This window comes from Equus asinus, chromosome 8, assembly GCF_041296235.1.
Source record: "Equus asinus isolate D_3611 breed Donkey chromosome 8, EquAss-T2T_v2, whole genome shotgun sequence".
NCBI lineage: Eukaryota > Metazoa > Chordata > Mammalia > Perissodactyla > Equidae > Equus > Equus asinus.
Genome location: NC_091797.1, coordinates 82,751,483 through 82,767,022, shown reverse-complemented (window position 1 = coordinate 82,767,022; position 15,540 = coordinate 82,751,483). Strand labels below are relative to the sequence as shown.

General features: G+C 49.7%; 1 protein-coding gene across 4 annotated transcripts in view; it reads left to right on the top strand.

The window, feature by feature from the left end:
- Positions 1 to 15,540, top strand: part of NOS1 (nitric oxide synthase 1) — a 172,870-nt gene that overhangs the window by 78,371 nt on the left and 78,959 nt on the right. For all 4 annotated transcript variants that reach the window (XM_070516150.1, XM_014854713.3, XM_070516147.1 and 1 more), the window contains exon 2: positions 11,510 to 12,684. In XM_070516150.1, the coding sequence (XP_070372251.1) occupies positions 11,960 to 12,684 (725 nt within the window). In that variant the 5' untranslated portion in view covers positions 11,510 to 11,959. The remainder of the gene's footprint in view (positions 1 to 11,509; positions 12,685 to 15,540) is intronic.

Here is a 15,540-nt window from a genome sequence, read left to right as displayed (position 1 = left end):
GCTTTTAGAGGCAAACTCGATCAGTGTTTCTTGAACTATAATGTGCACACTTGGGGGTCTTCCTAAAATGCAGACTCTGATTCATAGGTCTGGGGCGGGGCCTGAGACTCTACATTTCTAGTCAGCTCTCAGATGATGCTGATGCTGCTGGTCCATGGACCACACTTTGTGTAGCAAAGCGTTCGACCGTGTCCATCTTTGGTGATTTTACAAACTCCATTGAGACCCATCTTTGGCTCTTCTTTTCCTGAATCCAAGTGTTGCTCCCCATGAATGTGAAGTCTCAATTATTTATTATTTCATTTGTAGCTTGCCATGTTATCACCTCTCTGCAGCTGCTTGGCAGGAAGTGAACTGATAGCAGCCCTGCCTTCCTATATGGCGACCACCAGCTGGACTGGCCCTCTAGACGTGGCATGGGCTCTCCAGTTCTCTGCAGTCTCCACCACTCCCTCTCACCTCCCACCTCGGCTACTTCGTTCAATAGCTGTAGACTGGGAGATGGAGACGCTAATTTATTGAGCACATACGATGTGCCAATCACCTTGCCATGCACTGAGGCTGTAGCAACAGACCAGGGAACCATGGTCTCTGTCTCCAAGGAGCGTACAGTCTCATAGCTCACTAGGATGATCCGTTTCTGGAACGCAGTAGTTACTTGATAAAAGCCGAGTAAATGAAGGGGTTGTTGCAGGGGTCTCTGGTACTATGATCCTTGTTTTAATTTTATTTTTTATTTTAAAAGCTACATTATCATTTATAGTTCCCTTAACCAACTCTAAATAAGTGCAATCAGCTTTTTATCCTAATTATGAAATCTATCTTTTCAATATTTACCTTGACAGGCAACTAGTATGGGGTCTGTGGACCCCTACAGGGCTCTGGGACACCTGAAAGTCCTGGAACTGTGTCCACAACTTTGTCATAGTTAGCCTCCTCCCACCACCTGTCATGGGATCCTCAGACCTCCTGTTATCATTCCTGGAGAGGCAGACAGTAGTTGGGGGGGAGGGGGCAGCAGGGGGGAGGGGGATGAAGAGCTCCTTGACTGGGCTTATTTTGCATAACCAAGATCAGTATATGTGGCTAGAAAGGGCATCTACCAAGAAGGCTGCAGCTCACATCTGCAATGAGCATTACTTTCGAATACAGGACCCTCAGTAAATTTCCTAATTTCATGGGGGAGGCAAGGAAGATGGGCATGTAATCTGCGTTTGAGAAGAAACCATGCAAGAAACTTGAATCCTGGTTCTGACTCTGTCTCTAAGGACCTTAGCAAGTCCTTCCGCATCTCCGAGCCTCAAACTCAAACTTCATTTGTAAAATGAAGGTTTAATCCAGTGATTTCCACTCTTCTTGCTTATTGGGTCATAGACTGCTTGGAAAATCATATTAATGCTATTGACCCTCTCCTCATAGAAATGTATACATGCACATAGTCACAAAAGTTGTGCACATAATTCCATGATTTTCGAGGATCCCTGAGTACTGTAGGGGGTCCATAGGCTCTATATTATAAACCATTGGAATAGAAAATCTCCAGAGTCTTTTTCAACTTCCAGTGACTAATTATGGGTGATGATCAGGCCAACTGAAATAAAAATGCACAGTAGTATTTGGAAGGTGACAAAAGCAAAGACTTTGAACTGTCATTGTTTGTAGATGATGTGATTATCTGCTTAGCAAATCTGAGACTGAAAATTATTGGAGCTAATGAAACAGTTTAGTAAGTAGAAAAATAAATAAAGGAGCAAAGACTTGAGCTCAGACAACCTTGGTTTGACTCCCTGTCATTGTCACTAGCTGGGTAAACTTCTGTGACTTGATTAACATCCTTGAGCCTCAGTTTCAGCATCTGTAAAATGGGAATAATAGTATCATGTCTTTCATATGGTTGTTGCAAGAATGAAATTAGGTAATTCAATAAAATGTTTACATATAAAGATGTTCAAAATGTTAGGTTGAACTATGAACTGGTGAACTTGATCATTTGTAAAACTGCTAATCTCATATATTTTAGTCTAATTAATAAAAATTCCACAAAAGATATTGCTATGGATAGCTGATCATTTGTTCAGTAAATATTTATTTTGTGCTTACTAGGTCTAACATATTCTAAGAAGAGAGTCACTTATATCTTTCAAATCAAAGCAGACCTATGCTACCGTAGAGTCGAGTGATCATCAGCCTATACCTGCTTTGATGAGCTATTTTCCCTCCGGTGCTTGTCCCTTGTCCCTACATCTGTGCTAATGTGGATGCAATGCATTTAGCTAATCTGAGAGTCTTGATCTTTTCCTCAAGTTTAACCCATTTACATTTATTGTTATTACTGATATAGCTGACGTATGTGGAGCTATTCCCGCCACTGTAGTTTGTGTTTTCTATTTAATGTCTTCTCCTTTTGCTGAAATTCATTTGTAACTGATTCAGGCCCAAGTGGATGCTGCGATCTATTTATAGGGAACTTTCAAGTTAAGGGAGCAGATATTGTCATTTAAGATATGCTCTCTTAAAATAATCATTCTTACTTCTTTTTCCTTTCATGAGCTGGGTCCTCTTGACCCAACTTCCCTGTACCAGGGGCACCCAAGGACGCCAGATATGAGAGGAGAAACTTGATTGAGTCTCGAGTTAACACTGAGCTGCAATTTGGAGGATACTGTTCTTGATGTCTTCCTAAAAATAATGACTCCACGCTGCCCATTACAGTTGACACAGTGCTCCACGCAGCGTCCTTCCTATGTAATCTTCATGAAAACCTTGAGAAGTAGTTGTTATTACCTTTTCAATTTCACAAAAAAACACTGAGATTCAAAATGTGAAATGACTTGCCCACTATCAAATGGTCAGTAAATGGCACTGCTGGGGAATGAGCCAAATCAAGTGTATTTTCTGTAATCCTCCTGAATTCTCAGAACTTTGGAAATAATGATAGCAGGAAATGTTGACTCTTTCAACCTAATGGCCCCGGTGAAATTGTTGCTACTCAGGAAGGACAATTCTATCAAATGAGTTTCATTCATTCTTATCCTTTCTTTCACCCATTTTTACCGCACCCCCTCAATGTCCCCTCTCCCAAGAAATGGCATCATATTCCATCTGCTTGGAGAAGCCAGAAGCTGGCAAGTCACCATGGAGCCCTCCCTCTTAGCCCCTCCATCCCATCACTCACAAAATCTTGTTGTGATCAGCTTCCTGAGTATCTCTCAAATCTCCCACTTCCCTCCTTCCTCCCTTTCACTACCCTAATCCTAACCACCATCGTCTCTCATCTCTGGCCTGCAGCAGCCTCCTAGCTGGGCTCCCCACTGCCAGCCTTGCCTCTCCCACTCATTTTGCACCCAGCAACCAGAGTGATCTTTGTAAAATCTGCATCTGACCACAGAACTTCTCTTCTCAAAACCCTGCAGTGCTTGCCATCACTCTAAGAATAACGTCCAAGATCTTGAACTTGGCTCTCAAGAGACCTGCATGGTCCAGCTGCTGAAGACCTCTGTTGGCTTTCTTCTCCTGCCAAAGTTGACTTCGTGCAGTGCCTCAAATGTCTGCTCCCTCCAACTCAGTGCCTTTCTCACATGCTTCTCAGTGCCTTCTCCCCTTCACCCCTGGGTCCACCCCTTCATCTGGCTGACTCTGTATCCTGACTCTTCCTCCGGAAAGCCTTCCCTGACCAGAGTATGTTAGGAGTCTTGTCCATGCTCCCGTTAACACCCTGTATTTCCACTTTTTTCTACCCACTATGCTTGTTGCTAATATCTCTCTCCACTCCCACCCCTCCACCCTCAGGTTGTGAACTCTGAGAGCTGGGGTGCTGTCTGTCTCGTTCATCCCTGCATTCCCGGTGCCGAGCTCCTTGGCGATCCAGGCAGGAGCTATGTAAGAGTTAGTGAATGAATGGATGACGTGAAAGAATGAAAAGGAAGGAAGAGAGGACAGGAAAGAGGGTAAAGAAAAGAAGGAGAGGGGGCCAGCCCGGTGGCGCAGCGGTTAAGTTCACACATTCTGCTTCTCGGTGGCCCAGGGTTCGCCAGTTCAGATCCCAGGTGCGGACATGGCACCGCTTGGCATGCCATGCTGTAGTAAGCATCCTACATATAAAGTAGAGGAAGATGAGCACGGATGTTAGCTCAGAGCCAGGCTTCCTCAGCAAAAAGAAGAGGACTGGCAGTGGTTAGCTCAGGACTAATCTTCCTCAAAAAAAAAAAAAGGAGAGGAAGAAAAAGAAAGTAAAAGAGGATAAGATTTATTGGAAGTAGAAAATATGTGCCACCTTTTTTTAATGATTCTTAAGAAACGTTTCAGAGACCACTGATAATATGTTTCTTTTTTGTAGTAATGAGGTCTTGTCCCTGATTATGTTTATACATCTGGCCTGAAATTGTTTATTTTCCTTGAGGTGTAATCTAAAAGGACTCTAAAAATAATAGTTAGCGGTGCCACACTTCACGTGGATTATCCCATTAAATGATTCCCATTGAATTATCCCATGTAATTTATTAGTTTCTACCTATAAGGTAGAAACTACCATTGTGCCCATTTTACAGATGAGGAACATGAGGCTAATAGGTGATAGAGGTGGTTCACAAACCCTTGTCTTTCTGGCTCCAAGGCCCATGCCTTTGACCACTACATGACCCTTCTGGGGTGGAGCGTGTCTGGTGAGAATGGGGGGAGAGATACATCTCTGGGGATTTTTGTGCCGCTGAAGGGTCCATGCATGGAAGGAATTTAAGAACCTTAGCCCCAAACGCTGGAATTTTCTGTCTATATGATGGATATACTACTCTACACCCTGCTGAACTAGCTCATAAAAATGAGCTTTGCAAAATGAAGATGAAATGAAGGCTTCATAATTCCCCAGATCTATTCCAACACGAGGACGACCGCCATGTAGCTCTCTCCTGAGGATGGACTGAACCAGTGACACCCACCTGCTCCCCCCACCTCGACACATGATATTGATTCACCACCAAGTTCCAGAGCCTGAGTTTCTAGCTGCCACTCTTGAGGTCCACGTTCCAGCCACCAAACCCTGCTCCTTTGGTGTTCTGAGAAGGAGCCGGTGACAGTGCCCACTCCACTGGAAGGCAGGAGCAATCTGTGTGTCCACAGCATTTGCCGGGTCCTTCAACCCAAAGAATTTAAGTGATATGTGTCAGTTTGGCACCTTTGACAGCCAATAGAATGATGGCTGCTTGCTCGATGATTATTAGCAATAGTGGTAGGAAAAGGATCCATTTATTGGGCACTTACCATAGTGCATGGCACAGTGTAAGAACTCAGAAAATATTAACTATTATCTCATTGCATCCTCACACACACCCTCAATAGATGCTATTTCATCCCGGCAGAAACCGTGACTCAGAGATGTTAAGTGGCTTGCCCACTGTCCAAAAGCCAAGTGCAGAGGCTAAGGTTCAAATCCAAGACAGTCGGACTTCAAAGACCTTGCTCTTTTCTAAAGATGATCCAAAAACATAGTAAAAATAAACAATACCAAAGAATATACAATAAAAGTAAGCTTTCCTCCCACCCTACCCCTAGCCTCCCGGTCTTCTTTCCCCGAAGCAGCTAGTGTTACCAATATCTTGGATGTTTTCCCAGAGATCTTCACTGCGTCTCCAAGCTTATATGGAAGAATAGATCAAGACACAGGACGGATATGTGAATAGATTTATATAGTGCTCTCCATCTTGCTTCTTAAGTTTACCAATGTGTCTTGAAGATCGTTCCCCATCAGTCCTTTTAGATTTAATCCCCACTTGTTCATTGCCCGTACAGGATTCCATTGAATGGATGTACCATAGTTTACGTAATAATCCACTACCAATGGATACCCAGATTTTCATAATCTCTTGATATTCTGAACAACCCTGTAAGGAAGAGTCATGAATGTGTGTGTGTATGTGTGCATTTAAGGATGTTGCCTCCAGTGTATCTGCAGGAGAAAGTCCCAAAACTTGAATTGCCAGGCCAAAGATCTGTGTATTTTAAATTTGGGGGTCGATATTGTCTAACCGCCATTCGAAAAGGTTGTACGAAGCAGTGATGTGAGAGAGCGTGGGTTTCTCAAGGCCTCGCGGCAGGGCGTACGATCAAACTTTCAGCAATCCTTAATCCTCGTGCCCCTGACTCTGAACTGCACTCGTTCCTGCCCGGAGGTGTGGGCATTAGATCTGTGAAGATCAAAGTCATCGCCAGCCAATTGCAGCCGTGACACTGGGGGGAATGACGTGGCTGGGGAGACCCCCCCGGGACCAGGGTGCCCGTGTCTCTGGGATCCCCGAGACACAGCATGACAACTTACCCCCCTGATTTGCAGAGGTTGGCGGGGTTGTCGCGGTGACTTGCCAGCGTGGGAGAAAGCCCGTCAACTTGATGCCGAGCGGTCTTCCCTCTGGGGAAAGACTGCAAATTAGCAGTTGAGGAGATGTAAGGCAGTGGGTTGTTCTGCCGGTCTTTTGAAGAGCACAGTTGGGTTATGGTTTTGGTCTTTTGTTTATGTTGGGGGTGACAGTATTTTGTTTTGTTTTTCAGACCTGGAGGACTTGGTATTTGTTTCTAAATGAGATTGGAGGGAGATGGGAAATAGGGCTGTAACTCCATCAGAGCTTTTGTGGGTGTGTGAACTGAAGGTAGCAGGAGTTCACAGGTGGGCCGTTTGCATTAATATTGTTCATTTAAAAGGTAATACACATGTGATAAAAAAAATTTTAGTGATATTCAAATAGAAAAAAAAGTATTGTAGTGCAAAGTATGTCTGCCTCTGACTTCTGACTTCTCGTATTCCTTGTAAGATGCAACCACTGATACCCATTCCTTCTAGAATATTCTCTGCATTTACGTGTGCAGCATTTACACATTTGCACCTTTTTAATCACCTAATGGTATATTTTGGAGCTCATTTCCTACCTGTATATAGAGATCTGCCTCATTCTTTTTAAATAAACGTTCATCATACAGATGGGTTAGATTTCAGGTGACACTGTACCGCAGGATGTTCGATCCTGGACTGTTCGTTCATCCAGGTGACATCCTTCCAGTTCCTTTCTCTTCTTGTGGTTCTAGGTGGACTTTCTCTGTCCTCCCTCTTATCCCTCTCACGTCTAATTCCAGTGGTCAAACTCTAAAAGCGTTGAGGTGTTTGCTAAGCTTCTGTGTCATTTTTCTAGTCTCATTAGAAAGATGAAGTATCCTCTGTCTGGCTAAGTCATCGGTAGGTTCTCGAGGGGACCTGAGGACAGTGGGATCCGGGGAGGAGCTCTGGTCCAGGAGCCAGGAGGTCAGACTCTAGGCCTGAGCTGCCCAGTGGCAATATAATGGGAGCCCCATGTGTGATTTTTTAACTTCATAGTAGTCGCCTTAAAAAGCGGAAAAAGCAACAGGCGAAATGAATTTTCGTAATTTTACTTAACTCAGTGTATCCAAAACATTATCATTTCAACATGTAATCGATATTGGAGAATTATTGAGATATTTCATGTTCTTTTTTTCATGCGATTCTTTGAGACCCAAGGTGTATTTGCCTCTTACAGAATGTCAGTGGAACCAGCCCCAGCTCAGGAGGTCGCTGGCCACGTGTCCTGTTAGACAGCTGGGCTCTAGACTACCCGACTGTCACTGATCCATGTGGAAAGAAGCCCTCACATCTCCAGGCCTCTTTTTCTCATCTTTGAATAGGGGAGCTGGACTGGGCTGGCTTGACAGCTCCACTTCACCCTAACTTCATCCTGACCCCTCCAAGTTTCAGTGCTAAAAATGGAAAGCCATGGGCAAGCCAGGACCAGTGGGTCTCCCTGTGGCAGCTTAATTTCTCCATCTGCAAAATGGGCACAATCAAACGTGACCTCGGTCGGGGTGAGGATGAGAAATACCGCAGCCAATGAGGCTGTGTTTGGGGACAACAAGGACAGAGGCATTGGGTTGTGGGGTTGTTGTTAGGATTAAGATTGACCCTGGTGATGCTCAGAATCCACTCGCTGAAACCCAGGGCCACCTCCTCGCTTTCCTTCTTTGACCCTTAGTCAGCTCGTCCGTCTGTCAGCTGGGGATAAAAACAGCACTCACTTCATAGAGTCACTGTCAGGATTAAAGAAATCCATGCAGAGGGCTTGGCGCCATGGCCAGCACACAGTAGACTCTCGATCCCTCAAAACTGCTGCCATGACCATTCCTCCGGTCGCACAAATGCGGCCCAGGATGGGGAGCGGCTCGCCCAAGGTCACACAGCGAGACAGTAGTAGCAGACGCTGGCCTATTTTGGCTCCTTCCTTCTCACTGGCAGTCATCTCCAAAAGCCAGCCACTAATTTCCTCGCAGCAAGGTAAATGAAATAAATACACCCAAAACCACTGAACGACTCGAACGAGGCCTGGGGCCAAGTATTGTTTCCATGGCATGTACTCTGGAGTGTACACGCACGTGATTTGGTTAAAATCACAGCTCCAAAGGGCAGAGGCTGGGTTGGCAGCATATGCTACTCTACACCCGTCTCCCTCATTCAATGCCCGATACCGTGACCAGCGCGAGATTCCTCAGTGTGATTTCCAGAAAAGGGCCCCCTTCTAGATGGCACCTTGAGTCCCTTTGGCGAGACTGTGATGGAGTAGAAAGCGCGCTGAATTAAAAGCCAGGAAGCCGGTCTCAGTTGATATTATAGAACAATGACAGGAAGCCATTTCTTCGGAGCATGCACTCTGTGCCATTGCTGAGTACTCTGCATTGAGTACTCTGCATTCACCATTCGGTTCACTCCCCCGGTTACCCAGGGAGGTGGTCATTACTGTGACCCCATGTATAGATAAGGAAACTGAGGTTCAGAGAAAATAAAGAACTCACCCAGAAACACACAGATAGAACCAGAAGGGGCTTTAAAATGTTCCCTGGGGCAGAAGGGGGGCCAGCCGTCCTGGTTGGCCCAGCACCGAGGCGGCTCCTGGACAGTGGACATGGACGAGCTGGGACAAGTGGGTCTCCAGCTTATGTAGCAGCTTGATTTATTCATCTGTAAAATGGGCTCATGAAACCTGACCCTGGTCAGGATACAGATATGGCAGCAGATGAGGTGTGCTTTGGGAATGGAAAGGAGGGAGGCCTGGTGTTGTGGGATGGGTATTAGGTCCGTGATTGACCCTGGCAATGCTCAGAATCCACTTACTTCAACACACAACTATTTTCTCTCTCTCCCTCTCTTCCTCCCCCCCAGCCTCTTTCTAATCCCTTCCAAAGATCAAGTTGCCTTTCTAGGGCCAAAATCTGAGAAACAGCACCCCAATTTCCCAAGCACCAGCGAACAACCCTCTCTGATTTAGAAAGAAGCTGAGAAAGAGAGAGGAAAAGCTGAGAGTGGCTGAGGAGGTTTCTGGATTGCTTTATTTCTTTTTTCCTTTTTTCGTAAGCCAAGTCCAGCCTCTGTCCTTGGGTGAGGCCTGGCCCAAGGCAACATGTGGAAGAAGTGAGCTGGAGGGCCTCGCCTCCCGAAGAGTTCACCTTCAGGTCCTTCTTTAATTAAAGAGCAGAGCCCAGTGCCAGACTTGGACACTCAAGAGCGATCTGGAGGTCCCAGCTACCTCTGTCTCCAGCTTAACGATGAACATCCTGGGTCTGGTACCCGGAAGAAATGGAGCTCAGGGAGAGTTAAGGAGGCTGGGTGGGGGAGGTAGACCAGTCCTCCCCAGTGGGGAAGAGCACAGTGGTTCTGGATGGTTTTCTCTGCAAACCGGGACCCCAGCAGCAAGACGCTGAAAGACACTCAGCCAGTTGACACACGGACCGCACACGCTCACACACGCAGCAGAGAAATGACACAGCATGAGGGCGATGCATGAATACACAGAGAAAAAAAAAAAAACCACACACACACACACAGCGACGCCAGATGGAGAACGCAGCCTGGGTTGGGCCCGGGTAGTCATTATTCTCTCGCCCACACAGAGGGGCTGGCGGAGTTACGTAATGCAAGCTGCAAAAGACGGAGGCTGAACTTACTAACCAGCCCGCCCTGGGGGGATCTAGGAGGTGGCACCTCCTTCTCGGGGCGGGGGGGATGTCTGCACCCACCTCCCACTCTCAAGAGACAGCAGGAGCTTGTCAGCTGCCTCAGCCCTGGGGTGACCCCGGGAATTCACTAAAAGGGAAGCGAGAGAGTGTCACTTTGTTAGTGGTGGCAGATGGGGGCTCCCTCCTAGTGAGGATGAGGACAGAAAGGGGTGCTGAGACGGAGGGGGCACTGGAACTTAGCTGGGGGATAGGGAAAGAGACGGAGGGGTTCTCTGCTGCCCCCTACCCGCCCCCACTCCACCCACACCCAGAGCTCACCTGCCCCAGCCCAGACACCTGAGACACACTTACGTAGCTGCCCGCTGTGTACATGCCACAGGTGCACACACCTCGCCTGGGCCACAGCGTCTCCAACTGGGCCTCCTGGTGGCCTTTGGTACCCCAACCGTATACCCCATTTCCCTGAGCCTGGGGGAGCTGGTGGGAATTGCAAAAATAACTGGAATGTAAATTTTTAAAAACTAGAGTAGAACTTTAAAAGCTCGGGCCCAAGAGCAGGACCAACCTGAGTTCAGATCCTCCCTCTGTCATCATTCTGCACGTGACCTTGGACAAGTGACGGAACCTTCCCAGGGTTGGTCTTTTTGTCTGTTACTATGCAGATCAAAGGAGAAAAAAATATACATTAAGAGCGTTATGTACTCAATCAGTGTCTGCTATGTTTAGTCTTTGGGGATTTTTCTTCTTCATTCAGTAAACACTCATTGAACTCCTGTTATGCCCTTATGCTAGGGGTACTCAGTCCACTCTTCCTAATGTTTCTCCATTAGGGTCTCAAGCAGTCTACAGAGTAGAGATGTCCTCCAGAGTTTTGTGTGGACCCACATCTTTAGTAATTACTATACAAAATATGGTTTATAATAGTTTGTAATGTGGCCAAATCTGTCCTTTTGAATCCAAAATAAGTCAATAATTACAAAAATGGTCATAAAGGCCAACTGACATTGCTCGTCGGTGGTTCCTCAGAAGGTGGCATCATTCACCTTCTAGTAGGTTTGTTGCGGGGGCTTGGAGTGTGGCCGAAATGGAGAGCCCAAAGATCAGTGTCAGCTGAGCTACTGACCTGTGAATGGGAAATGTTTGTGAAACACACTGAGCCAAAGGTCGCGTGACAAGTTGGAGTGGTGACTTCTTGCGGTAGGAAAGAGATAAGAGAGGTCTTATGACTCTTGCCATCTGATTTCTGGGGCTGACTGTCAGTGGTTTCCCCAGGGAGACCCTTGGTCTCGGAGGGCTTTGATGAAACCAGGCAATTTGCAGCTAACTGGGGAGGTCTCTCCCTCGAGGAAGAAGGATTTCACTTCTGTGTTGGCTTCAAAACTCCAGAGCATCTCATGGCTAGACTTCTCAGTTGGCTGCGTTTTCCATCTTAGTTTTGAAGGTGGTTTGGGCACTCCACATCAATCTTTTTAATTCTCTTCATCCCTTCCCTGTTCCTTCTCTTCAGCTCAGGAAGCCCCAGATCTGATCTGCATCTAGTGGGCTGGCGATGCCCAGAGAAGAGTCCACACTAGCATGCGTCACCTCTAGACACATCTAGACACATCCACCAGACACTTCTCCCCAGTCCGCCTGGCCTGTTGCTTAGGGACACGTCCCACTGCTTCTCCTGACGTCTGCCTGATCAACCATCGCTTCCTTAGAGAACAGGGAAGGAGGCAGACGCATGAGATCATGCCACCGATGGCCGAACAGCAATGAGTGGATGACGCCGAGTTGACGTCAAAGACAGAGAAGACCAAAGCCCCAGAGCAGCTCGCTCTCCAGGCTCCTGCAGCCCCTGCAGCACCGGCCCCCAGCTCCTTCTCTTTGCACAGCCTGAAGCCTGGCTCCTCCTGCTGAAACGGTCTTGGCTTGACATATTTGGAGGTCGTCAGACCTTTGGACACTGGATGCCATGGAGAATCACATGTTTAGTGTTCAACAAATCCAACCCAATGTCATCTCCGTCCGCCTCTTCAAGCGCAAAGTGGGGGGGCTGGGATTCTTGGTGAAGGAGCGGGTGAGCAAGCCGCCCGTGATCATCTCAGACCTGATTCGAGGGGGTGCCGCGGAGCAGAGCGGCCTCATCCAGGCTGGAGACATCATTCTTGCTGTCAATGGCCAGCCCCTGGTGGACCTGAGCTACGACAGCGCGCTGGAGGTCCTCAGGGGCATTGCCTCCGAGACCCACGTGGTCCTCATTCTGAGGGGTCCTGAGGGCTTCACCACGCACCTGGAGACCACCTTCACTGGAGACGGGACCCCTAAGACCATCCGTGTGACACGGCCCCTGGGTCCCCCCACTGCAGCCATCGATCTGTCCCACCAGCCATCGGCCAGCAAGGAGCAGCCACTCACCGTGGATGGGGCCACAGGTCCTGGCAATGGGCCACAGCATGCCCAAGACAATAGACAGGAAGCTGGCTCGCTCTGCCACACCAACGGCCTGGCTCCCAGGCCCTCAAGCCAGGAGCCTGCCAAGAAAAGTGCCGGGATCGCCCTCCAGGGCAGCGGGAAGAACAATGAACTGCTCAGAGAGATAGAGCCTGTGCTGAGCCTTCTCGCCAGTGGGGGCAAAGGCATCAATGGAGGGGGACCTGCCAAGATGGAGACAAAAGATGCAGAAGTCCAGGTTGACAGGTAAGCTCCACTGATGCGTGTGTGTGTGTGTGTGTTGTGCACAGGCACGTCCCAAACTCCATCTCACAGCCCAGAAGCCAGCCTGAGCTGTCCCAGACGTCTGCACAGGCACGGCCACTCGCCTCCCTTGCCTCTTTCCCTTAAAATTGCAATTGCAAGAGCGGAGTGGGCATAGCTCCTAGGATGTTCCTCTTGCCACAAATCCCGGAGCTAATCATCATGGCAGCCCACATCACGTCTTCCGGTCTTTTTCCCATCTAATCCTCCAGCCACCCCACAAGGTGGATCTTTTCGCAATCTGCATTTCACGGGTGACAAGACTGAGGTTTGGGGCAGGAGGGCCTTCCCTGGGGTCACCCAGGGAGTGAGAGGCACGTGTGCATGGCAGACCCCGGCATGGAGTGGATGCCAGGGCTCTGAGAACAGAGAGGGGACGAGCTGAGTGCTGGGCAACCCGCACCCTGAACCAGCACTCTCCCTGGGACAGCAGGTCGAGGGCAAGGCAGTTCTAAAGGAAGGGAATGGAATCAGAGTAGGGAATTGGCCCTGGCTCCCCAGAGCAGTGGCCCTGCTCAGATCATGCGGGAGCTGATACTAGAACTCAAAGAACTGGGTACCAGCCCCTCTGTGTTTGCCAGATTGGCATTTTCTGATTCTGTGGGGGAGGAGAGCTGGCAGCACAGTGGGCAATTCTAGCTCCTCTGGGGAAGGCTCGGCAGCTGGGCCAGGTGGCCCGAGACTGGTGGATCAGGAGGTACGAGAGAGAGAAGATCCTTTCTGCCTCCTTTCACTGTCATCTCAGGTCTAGCACTGACCCCACAGCCCCCAGGGCTACCAGGGTGGGTCTCGGCAGTCCCTTCCTACCCACCCCTGACTGTAGAGGGAGGTGGCTCTGGGGCCAAGTCAGGTCTGGGGCCACCCAGAAATCCAGGCCAAGATTCCCCAACCCCCTCCCCAAGGACCCCTGAGTGTCCCAAGAACATTTAGAGGTCACCAGGAAGTCCCTCCGGGGCCTGTAATAAATAAATAGCTTTGCAGGCCCTGCATTGATTCATTTACCAAATGTTCGTTGAGGACCTACTGTGTGCCCGACACTTCTGGGCTCCAGGGATGGAGCAGTGAATGAAATAGACAAAGAATAAACACGATGAAGAAGCATAATAGGTAGTCCATTCGTGATACGTGCTAAGGAGGTACCCAGAACAGGGATGGGGTAGGAAATGTTGGGCAGCGTGGAATTTCAGATAGGGAGTCTGGGAAGGTCTCATTAGGAAGGCGACATTGGAAGACCCTCAGAGAATGGGGAAAGGGAGCCTTGCAACTTTGTGGAGGAGGAGTGTTCCAGGCAGAGGAAACGGCAGGTGCCAAGGTCCTGGGGTGCGAGAGTACCTGGGGTGTTTGGGGAACTGAGTGGGATCCAGTCCTCCTTCCTGATGGGGCAGCCCCAAAACTGCCCTTTGGCGGGCCTCTAAGTCCATGGCGGCCCACCTCAGCCCCCATTACATTCTGGGCTTGCCCAATGTCCCACACCTGGGCAAAAAGGAAGCTGATTCCAGCAAGACCCCAGAGCCCACCAGTAGGAAGATGAGGCTCTGCTGGAAGCCCCTGGGCAGAGGGGAAGCACGGTGACTTCCTGCCCTTTGAGCCCCGCCCTCCAACCTGCTCCTTCTCTCTTCTTCGAGTTCCCTGGGGTCACCCTGGAGTACCCCCCACACCTTTGGTCCCATGTCCATGAGTCGGCAGACAGGGAGTCTTGACCCCGGTGCACAGGACGTGGTGGGACCCTCTTGGTGGGGCGACGGACCGGGCCCCTGATGTCCACTTCCAGAGCTGGGGGCCAGGATCAGTCCTCGGGGTTCTCCTGGCTGGCAGAGATCTGGGGCCTGGTTCACGCATGACCAGCACAGGAGGCCACCCAGGCTAGACCCCAGCCCTCAGGGCGGCTGCCACCTCCCAGGGGTCCCTACAGCAGCAGCGCAGGTGGCATGTTTAGTCTCCATGTAGCTTCTGGGCCGCCAGCATCCCCTCGGGTCTCATTCCATGGACTTAAATTGCAAAGCAGCTGTAAAATCCAGCACCCATCGTTGGTCTTGTTGTCCGGGGGCATTGAAAGGCCCTCCTCAAAGGCTCATGGGCACGACCCCTCCCTCCCGATCCTATGTATGCCTCCTCACCCTCACACCGCCTCTCGCACGAGGACCAGTGGGACACTGAAGGGGGCCCTCTTGCCTTGAGAGGGCAGTCCCCTCCCCACGGGCAGCTGAATCCTGAGAGTAGCTAATGTTCCATATGCTTGCTTCTGATTCTTGAGTGGGCATGGGCTGCTGAGCATCAGAATTCCCCGGGGCTCTGTTTCTGTCACACCCCCACCCGCCCAGGAGTCTGACTCCCCGTGTGTGGTATGGACAAGTCCCTCCCATCGCTGAGAGCTGGGCCCTCCCCTCCGAGGAGCCAGTGTGGCCCTCTCCCAGCCGACAGTCCGGGACACAAAGGGCAGGTGCAGGCCGCCGGGCGCGGACAGGATCGTGGAGTGGGAAGGAGTTTAACGGGAGCCCGACCCCGAGGGGCCTCTCCAACACCATCTTGGGGCAGCAGCCTTTGCTTGCCCGAGGACGAGGGAGGGACAGGCCGCTCTGACTTGGGGTCCTGCTCTGGCAGACCTGCATCTGAGCTCTCCGCCTGCCCTCATCCATCACGGTCCTCCCTCCATTGACCTCGCGGCAGCCTTGCACACAGCACAGTTGTCTGAGCAAAAGGAGCAGAAAATACCGTTCTGGGGGCAGTCAGGTTCGGGAGAAAGTGACCCAGGGTGAGTAAGGGCTCCATGAACCCCACTAAGGTGAGTGGTTCTAAGGG